The sequence below is a fragment of the Nematolebias whitei genome, chromosome 14 (genome assembly GCF_014905685.2).
Source record: "Nematolebias whitei isolate Nwh7 chromosome 14, NemWhi1, whole genome shotgun sequence".
Taxonomy (NCBI): Eukaryota; Metazoa; Chordata; class Actinopteri; order Cyprinodontiformes; family Rivulidae; genus Nematolebias; species Nematolebias whitei.
In genome coordinates, this window is record NC_056511.1 from 3,320,663 (window position 1) to 3,337,363 (window position 16,701).

Genomic DNA, 16,701 nt, shown 5'->3' on the forward strand with positions numbered 1-16,701 from the left:
CCTGTCTTCTCTTCGAAGAAATTGTGTAAATTGAGTTGAGGGACTAAATGATCAAAACAAGTCCATAATTATGGTTCAGAAGATGCAAGAGAGGCTCAGAAGCAGTTTCACAGACAGACAGACAGAGCAGCAAAGCAAAGTGGAGAGGGAGGGGAGAAGCATCCGATCTCAGCGAGAGCAAGTGGTGAATTTGTCTCTAATGAATGGTTACGTACCACAGAGCTTGAAGATTGCTGTAATTAAACCTTTACTTAAGAAACATAATCTTGATTCAGGAATCCTAGCCAACTATAGACCTATATCTAATCTAACTTTCATTTAAAAAATTCTAGAGAAAATAGTTGCAGGTCAGTTACATGAATGTCTACAAAGAAATAATCTGTATGAAGAGTTTCAGTCAGGGTTTAGAGCTCACCATAGCACAGAAACACTGTTGAAAGTTACTAATGATATTCTCGTGACCTCTGCAATAGACTTGTGTCTGCACTGGTCCTGTTACACCTCAGTGCTGTATTTGATATGGTTGATCACAATATTCTATTAAAGAGACTTGAATATGATATTGGAATTACAGGAACGGCTCTAAATTGGTTTAAATCATATCTATCTGATAGATTCCAATTCATAAATGTAATAAGGTTCTTCATACACCAAAGTTAGTCATGGAGTTCCTCAGGGTTTAGTGCTTGGACTAATACTCTTTACCTTATATATGCTTCCATTAGGTAAAATTACTAAACAGCATGGGATAAATTTTCATTGTTATGCTGATGATACACAATTATATTTGTCCATTAAACCCAATGAATCCAATCAGCTACTTAGACTACAAGCATGTCTTAAAGACATAAAAACCTGGATGACCCTTAATTTTCTCCTTTTGAACAGACAAGACTGACGGTTTGGTTTTTGGACCTGAGCATTTTAGGAATCATTTTTCAGTCTTTCTCCCTCCTTGGATGCATTAATCTGTCCTCCAGCTCTAATGTTAAAAATCTTGGTGTTATTTTTGATCAGGACACGTTTTTTATCCCCCACATTAAAAACATTACTAGAACCTCCTTCTTCCACCTGCGTAATATCACTAACATTAGAAACATCTGATCTAAAGATGATGCAGAAAAACTGGTCCATGCATTTGTCACGTCTAGACTGGACTATTGCAATGGTTTATTATCTGGGTGTCCAAATACTTCTTTAAAACATCTTCAGTTGATCCAACATGCTGCTGCCAGAGTCTTAACTGGAGTTACTGGGAGAGATCATATCTCTCCAGTTTTAGCTTCTCTCCATTGGCTCCCTGTCAAATCCAGAATAGAATTCAAAATCTTACTTCTAACCTACAAAGTTCTCAACAACCTAGCTCCATCTTATATTACAGATCTTACTTTGTATTGTTCCATATTTTCCTAACAGAGCACTTCACTCTCAGACTGCAGGTTTACTTGTGGTTCCTAGAGTTTCCAAAAGCAGAATGGGAGGAAGATCTTTCAGTTCTCAGGCTCCTCTCTTGTGGAACCAATTTCCAGTTTATGTCCATGAAACTGACACATTGTCCAGTTTGAAGACTGGGATTAAGACTCTCCTTTTTGATAAATCATAGTTTTAGTGATTTTTTGTGAATTTCAGCTAACTGACACAGCAGTGGTGGGATGCATCACAGACAATGAGTCCAGCTACAGGCAGGAGGTGGAACATCTGGAGAGCTGGTGCAGGAAGAACAACCACCACATCAATGTGAAGAAGATGATTGTGGATTTCAAATGGAGCAAACTCACCTACCTCACCCCACCTGAACACAAGAGGAACTGTGGTGGAAGTGGTCTCCAGCTACAAGAACTTGGGTGTGCACATGAATGACAACCTCAGCTGGAGCAACAACACCACCAGCCTGATGAAGAAAGCTCATCAGAGACTCTACTTCTTCAGGTGGCTGAGACGAACTGGACTGGGAAGCTCAGTCCTCACCTCCTTCTACAGGTGTGCAGTGGAGAGCATCCTGTGCTCCAGCATCAACGTGTGGCATGGAGGCTGCACAGCTGCAGAAAGAAAAGCTTTGCAGAGAGTGGTGAAGGCTGCACAGAAGATGTTGGAGTCAACCTCCCCGCCATCACAGACATCTACACCTCCAGATGCAGGAAGAGAGCCACTTGCATCATGAAGGACCACACTCACCCAGCACACACTTTTTGCCCCACTCCCCTCAGGAAGGAGGTTGAGAAGCATTAAGTGTAGAACCACTAGACTGAGGAACAGCTTCTACCCTGAGGCTGTTAGACTCATGAATCTCTAACCAGAATAATCACTGTGATGACACTTTGATGATATGTGACTTATCTGTGCTGCTGATTATCCATGCTGCTGATTATCCATGCTGCTCTATTCATTCATACCCATCTGCTCACCACAGACTCATGTTTGGGCTGATGCTGATATGTCATATTCTTTTACATTATTGGTGTTTAGTGTATATCTTAGTTTATATCTTAAAACCTTATTTACTGTTTCTTTTTACAATTTATATTTTGCTATTTTGGGGTATAACTGGGACGTTGTGTACATAATTTGAAGAACTCATTCAGCTCTCAGTGTTTTCACAGAACATTGGATTTCTTTGGTTATTAATGTTTTGTCTACAAATAAAAACCGGCCCCTGCAGCATATTTTGTTGGCGACCCCTGCTCTAAAAACTGTGCAGGAAACGTTTTTCTCTCTGCGTCCATCCTTTTTAGCTCAATCGATCCACAGAGTTTACCCGGATGACACCGGGGCCCGTTGGAAATATTCTACCTTTAAAATCTTCCTTCCTCTCCTCCTCAAACGACGGCTCAGGCTCGCCATGATGAACGATCGCCCGGCCCAATCAATTCTATTTAGATATGCTCGCCTCTGGAGAGGAGGGGAAGGAAGACGGATTGGATTTTTAGACTTCTTCAGCTCAGAGGCCCAAGGTTATTGTTGTTTGGGACGCCGGCCAGCCTGATATTTCACAGCCAGGGTAAAGTTAGTAACTGTGTTAACCTCTGGGAAAACCCCGCCGTGCTCCACAAACGCCTCATGCAGCTGCACTGACTGAGCTTGTTTCCGTCAGGTTCATTTAGCATCAATTCACAATTAAACATAATCTCAGGGCATTTAATGACAGTCAGGTAAATTATAATTTAACTGATTTTAATTAATGCGTTTTTAGCCACATGCTAACACTTCGGCCTCTATCACCCAACTTTCGGCTGAGTGATGGTTTTGTCTGTGGTTGCTGTCTTTTAGTAAAATATCTCGTGAACCAACAGATTTTAATAAAACTTTTAGAGAGTCACCACAACTAACCAACATCTGATGCAAAAATGGCTTCAGCTCCGTCACTTTTAAAGATACTGAGCTCAGATTCGACGTGGTAGTAGCTGAGAGTCATTTTGGGACATTGCAGGACATTTTAGTATCATGTTAGTCTAAACTGGTAAAAAGATGATGATAAATACTGTTTTTTTATATTTCTGTGATTGTTTGCATGAACTCAATTAAAAACGCAGGTGCATTATGAATGGGTCCTCTTTTCTTAGCTTTAGTTTAAATAAATGTATTTAAGCCTGCCTGAATGTAAATGCATGCTGTGTTGTTTCCGTACTGAGGCTAATTACTTTAAAGTTGTTTTGTGTCTGAGCATTTGCTGCAACATTTAAAGCCGTCGTTCATCCATGAACCTGAGAGATCCTGAATCCTGCGGCTCAGAGCAACAGTTGGCCCTGCAGGCAGCTTCAGCAGCAGAGCTGAAATACAAATGGAAATGCAACAGCGCCACCGTGCGGCCTCAAACACCACAGCAGAAATAAATCCAGGACAGACTGCTTTGATTCTGCACACGCGCAGATTGATCAGTTGGTTCGTGCACAGCTCATTTCAACATCCCTTCACTTCTCATTAAAAAGTGATTCAGTTAAAAGCAGCTGCCTGATGTTTATCTGCATCTCTTTACCGTGTGATAAACTAAATATGTGAAAAGAAATGATTTATTTTCCAAACATCTGCTAAAACAATTACAGATGTGTCGTCCCCTTAAAGAGACGATTAATCTTTGTTCATAACCAAGATTCAAACTAAGAGTTTACTTTAATTATCATCGCAGAAGTCTTCAAGCGTTCCATCAGACATTCAGATGATTTAAAATGAACAGATGGTTTGGTTTGGTCCTTCTCCACCCTGAAGACGGAGCACAGAAACCAAAGAGCTGTCTGAGGAGCTCAGAGAGAACATCACAGATGTTAAAGACTACAAGACCGTCTCCACGCTGCTTCATGTTCCTCTGTCCTCAGCGGACAACCTGCCAGGACGTGGATGCAAGAGGAAATGCAACCCCAGGTTGATCAGTTAGGAATTCCATCTAAACCATTCAAGATGGACACCACAGTGAAGGTACATGATTTTCTGATCACTCCATCGGTCACATTTTAAATCAGAAGAACCAGCAGGCTCCACTGTTGACAGAAAAACACAAACGAGGTTCAAGGAGACTTTATTGTCACTCACATCACATGTGGTACATGAGGTGAAACAAAATTGTGTACTTAAGGTCCCAGTTACATCCATCCATCATCTTCCTCTTGGTAAGGATGCTCCCTGGGCGCCTCCCTAGGGAGGTGCTTCGCACATGTAGGGCTGGGAGGAGACACCGGGGAAGATCCAGGACACACTGGAGAGACTATGTCCCTCAGTTGGTCTGGGAACACCTTGGAGTCCTCCCAGAAGAGCTGGAAGAGGCTGTGGAGAGAGATATCTGGACCTCCCTGCTCAAGATGCTGCCCCCGAGACCTGAGTCCAGAACATGCGTGAGGAACATAGACTCACCGGTAAACAGAGAGCTTTGTCTTACAGCTCAGCTCTTCACCACAACAGACCAGAACAGAGTCTGCAATACTGCAGACGCTGCATCAATCCATCAGTCTCACGCTCCTTTCTTCTCTCACTTGTGAACAAAACCCAGAGAAACTTGAACTCCTCCACTCGAGGCAGAACCTCACCCTCGACCTGAAGAGAACAATCCACGCTTTCTGATTTGAGGACCATGGCCTCAGATTTGGAGGTGCTGATTCTCATCCCAGTCGCTTCACACTCTGCTGTGAATCCCTCCAGTGAGAGCTGGAGATCAGATGACGCCAACAGGACCACATCATCTGCAAAGAGCAGAGATGGATCCTGAGGCCACCGAACCGGACTCCCTCCACCCCCCTGGCTACACCGAGAAATTCTGTCCAGATACGTTATGAACAGAATCAGTGACAACGGGCAGCCCTGGTGGAGTCCAACTCCCACCCTGAATGGATCCGACTCACTACCAACAACGTGAACCAAACTCTTGCACCGCTTGTGTAGGGACCGAAGAGCCCGTAGAACTGGGCCCCCAATCCCATACTCATGGAGCACCCCCCACAGTGTACCCCAAGGAACACGGTCAAAAGACTTCTCCAAGTCCACAAAACACATGTAGACTGGATGGGCAAACTCCCATGACCCCTCGAGGACCCTAGTGAGGGTAAAGAGCTGATCCAGTGTTTCACAGCTGTGACAGAACCTGCATTGTTCCTCCTGGAGCTGAGGTTCAACCAACGATCGGACTCGCTTCTCCAGTACCCCTGAATAGACCTTACCAGGGAGGCTGAGGAGCGTGATGAGCCTATAGTCGAGGCACACCCTCTGGTCCACCTTTTTGAACCCCCCCAGTCTGCCAGTCCAGTGGTACGGCCCGATGTCCATGCGACGTTGCAAAGACGAGTCAGCCAAGACTGCACCTCGACATCCAGAGCCTTAAGGAGCTCAGGGCTCCGGGCTGGATGAGAAATCATCCAAAATTTACCTTCGTCTGCATTTTGTGAAGTCGTCTGCAGCCGTCAGAACGTCATCTTCTTTTACGCCCAAAATGAGTCATAAGTACAGTTTAGTTCAAAGGTTTCAAGTTTCTTTTATTAGCAGGACGTTTTATTATAAATCCATCAGAAAACAATTGGGAAGTGACGCGTTTGTTTTAACGTCTTTACGGTTTTAATTCTCTTGTTTTTTAAAGCAGACACACATGTCGTCAGATTTACGAGTCAAACTCCAAACAGATATTCGTTACTTCCATTAAGGCCACCAGCACGCACATTTTGGTGACTTGACCCGTTCTAAACGTCACTGTAAACAAAAACAACAACAACCTCATAATACAAACAAGTCATCGTGTCGTATTTTCTCAAACGATCCCGACGGCGTTAGACACGTTTCGCTCCAAACGGCACGTTCCGACAACAGAACCAGAACTTTATTATTCTACGAGCACCAGACAAGAAGATCAGCTGGTCATTAGAACACTTTCCATTATTTCATTTTTATTCTGGATTCACTTTTAAAATTAAAAGAAAACGAAGAAATCTGAAGGAACGAGGAGGAAGAGAAGAAACAAAGAGTGACGGGAGCATTCGTTGGAAGAATGCCCATCACCCGCCAGCGGTCTTCATGTTTAGAGTGGATGTTGGGATGACTATCAGCTACTACCACACCATATCCAGTTCAGATCGTGTTTGAGTTCAAGCTCATTTTATGATTTTATGATTGATATGATCAGTTAGCTGTGGCGGCCATTTTGAATCGAGTTGACTCAGACAGTTGTAGAAGTAAAATTGATGATTACTTCCTGAGAAATGCATCTTTTCCTCAATATTTTACTAACACAGACCAACACGTGCACACAAGCATTTACGTTATTACCCATCTGTGATGGTGGGTAATAATGTAATGAATGTGTGAAGGGAGAAAACGTGCCAGATGTTCCACAGTCAAAGCTTTAGGCGTCCTCCGGTCCTCTCTGATCTGAGTTCTGTCCTGGTGCAGGATTTTAAAATAAATTATTCAGAATCTTTATGATTTCTTGATTTCTGGCAGTTTTTGGACATTTCTTTGCAGACACGTGTTTCTGATCATCTCGGTTTCACGCGTCGCTCTCATAGACTATTCTTGTTCCTGAACCAGAGCCGGTGTTTTGCTCCTCCCCGCCGGTCCTCTCGGCGTGCAGCTTGACGACATGACGGCCGTCTCCATCGTCTCGCCCTTCACTCAACAGCATCACGTTGGACGCCTCCTCCTCATTTTCAACCGAGCCGCTCCCGGACGTCACCGCCGGGTCCGACTCCGGGTTCGCGGCGTCCTCTGTGAACATCCTGCAGTTCAGGATGAGCGGCGGCAGAGGGACGCTGCGCGCCAGCTCCTCGATGTGCCGGGCGAGCTCCAGGGTCTTGAACTGCGTGACCCGAGCGAACTCCACCGTCTTCGCTGAGGTGACGATGGGGATGTGCTTGGCGACTTCGAACGCCCGCTGCAGCTTCTCGGCGCCCTCGGTGCGGAAGAACTCGTTGATGGCCTTCTCCATCTCCTTCAGGTGGCTGTTGACCATGCACAGGCGCGCCACGTTCAGGATGATGGTGATGGTGAAGGCCACCAGGCACACGACGACAAAGTACACTCCCAGGCCGCTGTTGGTGTACGCCACGCGCACCGTCACCGTGTAGTTTGTTGTGAGGCCGGCGCTGCTGGAAGCCACGCAGGTGTAGCGTCCACGGTCCTGGAAGGAGACCGCGGTGATGTTCAGGGCACCGTTCTCATGGATCTGCCACTTACCTCCTGAAAAAAATTAATAAATAAATAAAAAACTTGCAAATAATTTACATTCAGCTGTGACAACATTTCTGAACACCTAAATATGTCTTCATGCCAATAAAAATCTTCTTCTTCCAGCTTTTCACTCTTCAGGGCTCATCCTCCTCCATCTCACTCTGTCCTCTGCATCCTCTGTCCTCACTCCATCTACACTCGTCTTTTTCCTGCAGCTGCATTTCTAACATCCTTCTACCAATATACCCACTGTCCCTCCTCTGGACATGTCCAAACCACTGTCCCTCCTCTGGACATGTCCAAACCACTGTCCCTCCTTTGGACATGTCCAAACCACTGTCCCTCCTCTGGACATGTCCAAACAACTGTCCCTCTTCTGGACATGTCCAAACCATCTCAGTGTGTCCTCTAACTTTATCTCCCAGTTGTTCAACCTGTGCTGTACCTCTGATGATCTCATTCCTGATCTTCTCCATCCTTGTCTCTCCTAAGGAGAACCTCAACATCTTCATTTCTGCCACTTCCAGTTCTGTCTCCTGTCTTTTTGTCCATGTCTCTGTCTCCTGTCTTTTTGTCCATGTCTCTGTCTCCAGACCATACAACATAGCTGGTCTCAACACTGTCTTGTAAACTTTTTTCTTTGATCTTTGCTGACACCATTTTGTCTCAAATCACTCCTGAAACTTTTCTCCATCACTCCATCCTGCCTGGACTCTCTCCTTCACCTCTTTACCACACTCCCCATGTTCCTGGACAGTGGACCCCAAGTCCTTGGAGTCCTGCTCCTTTGTGACCTCTGCTCCTTGTAGCCTCACTGTTAAAACCTCCTCCCTCTCATTCACACACATGGACTCTGTCTTACTACGGCTGACTTTCATTCCTCTTCTTTCAAGTGCATACCTCCACCTCTCCAAGTTCTCTTCCACCTGTTCCATGTTCTCACCACATATCACAATGTCATCTGCAAATATCATAGTCCACGGGGATTCTTGCCTGACCTCATCTGTTAGTCGGTCCATCCCAGAGCAAACAAGAAGGGGCTCAGAGCTGATCCTTGATGCACTCCCACCTCCACCTTGAAGCTATCTGTCATTCCTGCAGCACATCTCACTGCTGTCCTGCTGTCTTCATACATGTCCTGTACCAGTCTAAACATGTCCTGCTGTCCTCATAAAATCAAATTAAAATCAAATCATGTCAATCAAAAACATCCCTCAGAAAATTATCAAGTATTAAACTTACAAAGAATTTACAAAACATTCCAAGACCTTCAGAAAGCGGCCCTGGTATTGAGACAGCCTGTGGGTTTTGCTGCTGGTCTATGTCTCTAGATGTCCCTCTCTAGACGCAGTACACTCAGATCTTCAGACTGATTTCAACACGTTACAGAACGCTCTCCGTGATTCAAAATTACTCCTGAATGCAAAACTAAAGTTATGTTGTTCTCCCATGATTCTGTGGTACCCGTTCCTTCTATTAAAACACTGAATGGTGACATCAGAGACTGAAGACATACAAATATCTTGGTATTTGGCTGGATAAAGTTCTTAACTTTAAACATCACCTTACATATCTAAAAAAAATCAACATTTACTTTAAGTTTTTTGTATAGACTGAAATCATGTTTTTCTATTTCTTCCCATAAGCGGTTTGTTTTCATCACAGCTGGATCACAGAGACACACTCTATAGATTAACCTCCTCCACCCCCGTAGCTCTTTACCTGCTGTGGTATATAACAAGTTCACTTTAAAACTCACCATTGTACTTTTTGTACTGGTACTCTTGCTGGACTTCACTCAATATTGGAAAGATGAAGGACTGGTATATTTTCATATACAAAGCCATTTTTGGAAAATGACCCCTCATACATCTACTCCAAGTTCATTTCACTACACAACACAGTCTCAGGACCAGCGGCCGGCTGTGGTTTAAGTTACATTTTGTGCGCACAAAGTCAGGAAAGATGAGTTTGTGCGATTTCAGCCGTGGTCTTGGAATGATCTGCAGCTTGAGTTGAGGTTGGAGTCTTTAATACTTTTATCTAGTTTTAAATAAAACTGTTAAGAGGTTTTAGTCACATATTACACCTGTAATATTCAAATGTCTTAAATTGAGAAACTTTTTAAACTTGCATTGTATTTTATGTCTTAATGCCAGATATTTTGTTGTAAAAGAGATTAATAATCTAAAAGGATCTCTTTCCTGGTAAAATAAAGGTTTAAATAAAATAAACAACGTCTGGCCCCAGACCAGCTTTGCGCCCACCTTGGCAGCTGCCTGATTTATTTCACTGAAGTTCTTTTAGGCAGATTTGAACCAGTGATTTAATAAAAATATTTAACATTATTGTGGGTTTTAGACCTAAACATTTGGGAGTGGAGCCTCGGGTGGAGGGGAGAAATGGTTTAAGACCAGCTCTTGATGCTCGTGACAACTTTGAGACTATTTGAACAGAAAATTACATCAGAACACTTTTGAACACGTTTAAAACTCAAGCTGCAAAACTGAAAGTCACTGAGACTCGAGCAAGGAACCTGAGAACCACCTCGAAGGTTTTGAGACATTTTGGAGACTCCTCATGACCAACTAGTCGCAGCCCCGTGAGGTTCTGGTTTCAGAGATCGGGTGAGGAGCTCAGAGCCGCTGCTCCTCCTCCGCAAAAGGAGTCAGAGGAGGTGGTTCAGGCATCTCATTAGGATGTTTCCTGGGTGCCTCCCTCTGGAGGTCTTCCAGGTAATGGGCGGAGACCTCAGGCAGACCCAGTGGAGGGACTATATGTGTCCTCTCTGACATGAAAGCACCTCAAGAACCTACAGGAGAAACTGGAGAATGTTACTGGAGAGAGGTCTGGGTGTTCCATCTGCAACCTGATCACCAATAAGAGGAAGACTGTGGACAGTAGTAAGAGAAACACACACCAGGACGTGAGCTCCTCGCCCTACCTGCTCCATCTGTCTCCAGAGGTCCTTTGGAGTTAAACCACCGGACCTCATCGTGCTCTCGAGTCACGTTACATTCAATCAGCATGTTGGACCCCTCCTTCACCACGATGGACCTGGAGCTGGAGGTGAAGACTTCCAGCTGCAGGACGGCCACGACGTGCGACTCGTTCTGAGCTCCACCTGCTGAGCAGCAGGCCAACAGCAGCATGACGAGGAGCGTCTGATTCTCAGGAGATGACATCGCCTCGCGTCACATTTAGACCGGACCAACCTGCACAACAGGAAGAGAGAGATGCTTTGACTTCTGACCTGCATTGTATTCTGTCTGTATCTGATTTATCTTCAGGACTTCTTGTACATCTATCCTGACGAAAACATCTTTAGTGTTTTGTTTGTAATTACAAGCCTTCATTTTATTTGCTCTGTTCTCTTTTCAGCCAACTTAATTCTTAATGAAAACAATGCATCATAAAACTCAAAGTCATGACTTCAAAAGAAAAACTACAACATGAGTCCATTATGTCTAGAAACAAAGAGGAAACTTGAAATAAAAACAAAATGACCCAGAACCTTCCATAAAAAAGTTAAAAGGCAGAAACATTTGGTAACAAGTTGTCTCACAAATGTGCTGAGTGAGCACTGATTCAGGTAAAGTCCTAAAATAATTTATTTTCTCACCTTCTGCTGCCAGAAAAATCCTTAACATTAATCTTCTGCGGACAGAACATCCAATATGTGTGAGTCTAAGTTTCAATGAATGCTTTCATTTTTCGTTAAAGCCAGAAATACGCTCGATTCTGTGTTCTTCTTCCTACCTGGTTCAGGTGAGACCGAGTGGGCGGGGCTTACTTTTACCGACCAAACGCACAAATTTTAAATATTAAATAAACTGTACGTTTAATTTGTATAAGAACAAATATAGTGTTATTTCATATATTTGCAAGTTTTAGATGTCTTTTAATAAACCGTTATTTGTGTTGATACTTAAAAATAATCTTAATTGGATTAAAATCACAAATAATAAAATATAAACTAAATATTTTTACGACAAAAATGTGTTTAATCAATTATACTTTTTAAACTGAAGACTCGTCTTCTATACGTTTTTAAGTTAAATGGTTTATTTTGAAACTTTTTAACGTTTATCTTCCGCTTCCTGTTTGATCAAGCTTCTGTAAGGAAGTGAGTACCTAGACCGATTATTTCAAAATAAATACTAAGCGTCAAATATGTTTGAATTAAAAAAGATTTTTAGAATATTTTTGTTATATAAATCTGAATAAATAATTAATTTTTGCTCTTTCTTAAGATACAGGTGTCTTAATAAAGTTTGACGTATTGTTTGAAAAGTAAAGTTTTAAGACTAGTTTTATTCTGAAGGTCCCAAAACGGAACTAGGATTAACCAGGATCAGAGTAGCTAACTTTTAGCCGTAACCTTTGACAACAAAATGTGACGTGGCTAGAATTGTGGGGCAGAAAAAGTAAACAAGAAAACCTGCTGCATTTTGGAGAAGTTAGATGTTTTTAACGCTTAGCTACAGAAGTATAAACTGTAATACAGGAGGGTAATTGTTTTGTTTCAGGAAAGAAACAACAAGAAGGCTAATACCTGCTAACACTTAAGGTAAGTTTACAAGGGTAGCCTTGAGTTTATTTCATGTCTGTTTACTTTTAGTTAATTTTAATTAATTTAACATTCATCTGCAGCTCAGGTAATCCTTTAATCTCTTATTAGCAGATTCTAAAGAGGCTACAGGTTCGAGGTTTCCTCTGTTTTAACACAATCTGGGCTCATGTGTTGCTCGTGTTTGGGACTTTGTACTTCCATGCACTGTGTTTGTGGAATGATGCATCTTAGTGCCCTTTTTAACTATAAATTTAAAACTTCATAAGTCGTATCGTGGACTTAAGGACACCAAGCAGCTGAGAAGTGAAGAGCTGCTCCTTCCATGTTTTTGACACGTTCACTGCTGATTTGATGAATCTCTATATGATTTATTACAGATCCACCTGTGGCATCAGAATCTTCAAACTAAATCAGTTTAAACCTCTCGGGACAGTTTATTGGACATTATTTGGCTAACACGGTCTCGTTCTGCAGGTATGCTCTGAGACATTGGTAAGATGTCAGACGGTGAAGCTTCTGGAGCAGCAGCTGTGGAAGCTCCTGAGATGCAGGACGCTTCTCCCGCTGGAACACCAGACAGCTCCTCCCCATCCACACCTGACATCTCCACCGACGTAGCCCCGACCAGGAAAGCCAGGAGGAAAACAGCAGCCAAGCCCAAAGCTGAAGTCGAGGAGGAGCCCAAGGCAGAGGAGCAGCCAGCAAAGGTAGCAGTGAGGAGGCAGACGGAGAAGGTCCTCTCTGAGGGAGGGAACTGTTGGAGCTGAGAGGAACATGTTTCACTGTCGGGGAGAATCTGGCTTCTTCCAGATGTTTTTATATTATGGAGTAATTAGAGTCTTGCTCCATCTTTGTGTTTCTTTTTTGTTCTCGGACAGACGCCCAGTGAGTCCACTGTGTCTCAGGGGGGTTGGGGATACTGGGGCAGCTGGGGCAAATCCATTCTGACCACAGCAACGGCCACAGTGGCCACCGTGGGTGAGTTTAACCTCGCAGAGCACTGCGTCGCCTCAGGTTTGATCAGTGCGATTCCTCATTTTAAACGAGTTTTCGCTCTTCACCAAACATCTGTCCAGGCCAGGGGCTCACTCAGGTGATCGAGAAGGCAGAGACGTCTTTGGGAATCCCGAGTCCGACCGAACTGTCAGCCCAGGCTCCAGAAGAACAGAAACACGAGGGTGAGATGAGCTGTGCAGTTTAAACAAAATGAAGAAGAACTCCACATTTCTCATCATTTGACATAAAACGTGTTTGTCTCGTCTCCTGCAGGCGAGTCCAGCGGCGAGGAGGAGCGTGCTGCGAGCGACGGGTCATCATCAGCAGTGGGGGGTGCAATGGAAATGTTGTCGTCTCTCACCAACGTGGTCCACATAACCGTAAGGAGACGTTTCACCGTGTTCACAGCCGGGGCAGCAGCGACACATTTAACCAAACTTCTTCTCAGGGGAAGACGGTGATTAGCGGAGGTCTGGACGCTCTGGAGTTCATCGGGAAGAAGACCATGGATGTGATAGCTGAAGGTGACCCCGGCTTCAAGAAGACCAAAGGACTGATGAGCAGGAACGCCACTCTGTCACAGGTAGGACAAGTTTTAAGAGGATCTGATTGAAACCAGAGTGTGCCGTTTCTTAAACACACAACATTTTGTGTGTTTGTCAGGTGTTGCGGGAGGCGAAGGAGCGAGAGGAGCTGCAGACGACAGAAAAAGACTCCTCAGACTCTGAGAAGAAGGTGGTGGCACACTACGGGATGCTGTTCGATGAGTATCAGGGTCTGTCACACCTTGAAGCTCTGGAGATTCTGTCCCGGGAGAGCGAATTAAAGGTACCGCTTCATGTTTTATCTGTCTACTAATGCTTCGGTTCAAACTCAGAGACACGATTCAGGTAGGATGAAGTTAAAAAGAAGGGGGACAAGTGTATTTGTAGCTGAACGATGATTTTCTTGTTTTTCCAGTTTGTTATTCTCTGTGGTCATTGGTTTGTTCCTCTGAGCATCAGAGATGTTTTGAACCCAAACAACGTGTCTGCAACTTTTAGTCAGTTCTCCCTGTTGACACACCTGTGCAACATTTAAACAAGTGTTTTATCTACTTGACCAGATTTTTAAAACTCGTTCCTGTAAATCAGAACATGAAAATGTTTCCACCTCAGCAGATGTCGGCCTCAGGAGACAGAGTTTGGCTCCGTTCACATTGCAGAGAAACGTGACCCATTTCTGATTCTCCATGTCGTCCTGCATGTCTGACAACTTACACCGACGGGTGGTACCAGCAGTGGCATGCCAACATGTCGGACCGTATCGATGCTAGCATGATGGGATCAATTCTCGAGTTTGTTTCTACTTTCTGTTCGTTGCGCCGGTTCCAGAAGTGTAATTCTGCTCTGGAGTAGGTAAAAGATCAAATACAAACACTGGACGGATCAAGCATGTCAGATAATTAAATCAGTTCTGACTGAAAACCTCATATTAACTCATGCTAACGTGTGGCGGCCATGTTTCCTTCTGTAAACACGGCGTGCTGCGTGTGACGCTACGTCCTCGTCTGTGGGTCGCTTCATAACTGCGGACCGTTCACTCTTGAGTCAGATGGAGGTCAGAGGCTTCACCTGCTGTAATGACAGTGTTGCTCCAGTCAGTTGTACTGTAAAAGAATTAGAGCTTTACTGGTCTGTTCATGTTCCAACACTCACCTTTTGATACGTGAGATCCAAGTAGCTTGAGAGTAGTATCTACTACTTAGTAGTAGTAGATCCCGATGAGCTTCCTGTGTCACACAGGAAGTATCCTAGACGTGGAACTGCTCCACTGCAGAGAAAAGAACCTCGTCATGTTTTCCTCACAGCTCAGCTCTGGGAGTTCCTGCAGCTTGTTTTCAACACGTCATCTCGGCAGCACCTGTGTTTTTGTGTGGTGTCCCGACAGCTTTCACATGATTTGCCAGAACTTTGAAGTGGGCGGAGTCAACATGGAAATGTTAACATTAAGAATGAAATGGACAAAACAAGCTGTCCTGGTCTGTGCCACCTCAAACAAACAGGAGTTTTCTTGCTTCTTGTCGAGCACGTAACGAGCTATGGAGGTGAGGAGCTTGGAGGAGAGCCGCTGCTCTGAGGGTTTCAGGCATCGGTTCAAGATGCCTCCGGGCTCTCCCGACTGTGAGGAGGCTCCCGGGGCAGGCCCAGAACTCGCTGGAGGGATTATATTTCCTCTCTGTCTGGGAACGCAGACCCCCAGGCATTCCAGGGGAGATAAATTTTTAACAGCTGTTTGGTGAAGTGCTGAAATGTTCATGTCTTTATGAGTTTCATCAGCCTGTGTTCAGACAGGAAGCACATCTCCTCATTGGAGGCGTTCTCCTGCAGCAGCTTTAGTCTTTAGAAACTATCTTGTTTATTTCCTCTTTACTCTCGACCAAAGCTGCTTTGTTGGATGCAAACCTCACGTCATACAGGACACTGACGTGAAGTCTACAGCTTGTTTCCTCTGCAGGATCTCCTCCAGAACCTTCTGAAGGGATCAGAACATCTGGGAGGATGCAGATGTTTTGTTTTACCCAGACTTGTGTGTTGATGTTGTGTGCAGGTGAAGTCCGTGTTGACGACTCTGTCAGGAGACGAGCTGGTCCAGCTCAGAGCCGAGCTGGGCCGGATCAAAGACTTGTTCTCCATGATGGAGTTTGACGAGGAGGACGTTGACGAGAACAAAGGTAAGACGTCCACGTTGGACTCTGTGTCCTGAAACATCTCCAGGATTAAACGTCCGTGTTTTCTGACCTCAGATGAAGACGGGGCGGAGTTTGAGCAGGAGTTGATGGAAGCTCTGGAGGGTCTGAGTGTTTCTGCCACAGCTGACAAACTCAGCAAGGTGCCAGTCCAATAAAACATCCATCCTTCCTTCTCTCCCTCATTTCCTTCCCTCTTTCCCTCCTTCCAAACTTCCCAACTTCCTTACTTCCAAACTTCCTTCCTTCCTTTCTTCCTTCCTTTATTCCAAGCTTCCTTTCTTCCTTCCTTTTTTCCAAACTTCCTTCCTTCCTTTTTCCAAACTTCCTTCCTTCCCTTTTTCAAACTTCTTTCCTTCCAAACTTCCTAACTTCTTTCCTTCCTTCTAAACTTCCTTCCTTCCAAACTTCCTTCCTTCCAAACTTCCTAACTTCTTTCCTTCCTTTTAAACTTCCTTCCGAACTTCTTTCCTTTCTTCCTTCCTTTTTTCCAAGCTTCCTTCCTTCTAAGCTTCCTTTCTTCCAAACTTCCTTCCTTCCTTTTTTCCAAACTTCCTTCCTTCCAAACTTCCGAACTTCTTTCCTTCCTTCTAAACTTCCTTCCTTACTTCTTTCCTTCCTTCCAAACTTCTTTCCTTCCTTGTAAACTTCCTTCCTTCCTTCCTTCCTTCCTTCCTTCCTTCCTTCTTTCCTTTCATACTTCCTTCCGAACTTCTTTCCTTCCTTCCTTCCTTCCAAACTTCCTTCTGAACTTCTTTCCTTCCTT

The 16,701-nt window shown here is 44.2% G+C and overlaps 2 protein-coding genes across 2 annotated transcripts in view; one reads left to right on the plus strand and one right to left on the minus strand.

Moving 5' to 3' along the window:
* Window positions 1-6,490: 6,490 nt before the first annotated feature.
* On the minus strand, window positions 6,491-11,271 carry LOC119419868 (microfibrillar-associated protein 3-like). Its single transcript, XM_037687234.1, has 3 exons — window positions 11,261-11,271; window positions 10,583-10,853; window positions 6,491-7,647 (listed from the first exon to the last, which is right to left on the minus strand). Exons 2-3 carry the CDS (start codon window positions 10,821-10,823, stop codon window positions 6,959-6,961), a joined length of 930 nt encoding a protein of 309 aa, XP_037543162.1. The 5' UTR covers window positions 10,824-10,853; window positions 11,261-11,271; the 3' UTR covers window positions 6,491-6,958.
* A 745-nt stretch (window positions 11,272-12,016) lies between these two features.
* Window positions 12,017-16,701, plus strand: part of fam114a2 (family with sequence similarity 114 member A2) — a 10,949-nt gene continuing 6,264 nt past the window's right edge. Inside the window, exons 1-9 of the mRNA XM_037687235.1 lie at window positions 12,017-12,208; window positions 12,686-12,918; window positions 13,090-13,189; window positions 13,288-13,389; window positions 13,481-13,587; window positions 13,656-13,790; window positions 13,871-14,035; window positions 15,797-15,920; window positions 15,993-16,078. Of these exons, the coding sequence (XP_037543163.1) occupies window positions 12,709-12,918; window positions 13,090-13,189; window positions 13,288-13,389; window positions 13,481-13,587; window positions 13,656-13,790; window positions 13,871-14,035; window positions 15,797-15,920; window positions 15,993-16,078 (1,029 nt within the window). The 5' untranslated portion in view covers window positions 12,017-12,208; window positions 12,686-12,708. The remainder of the gene's footprint in view (window positions 12,209-12,685; window positions 12,919-13,089; window positions 13,190-13,287; window positions 13,390-13,480; window positions 13,588-13,655; window positions 13,791-13,870; window positions 14,036-15,796; window positions 15,921-15,992; window positions 16,079-16,701) is intronic.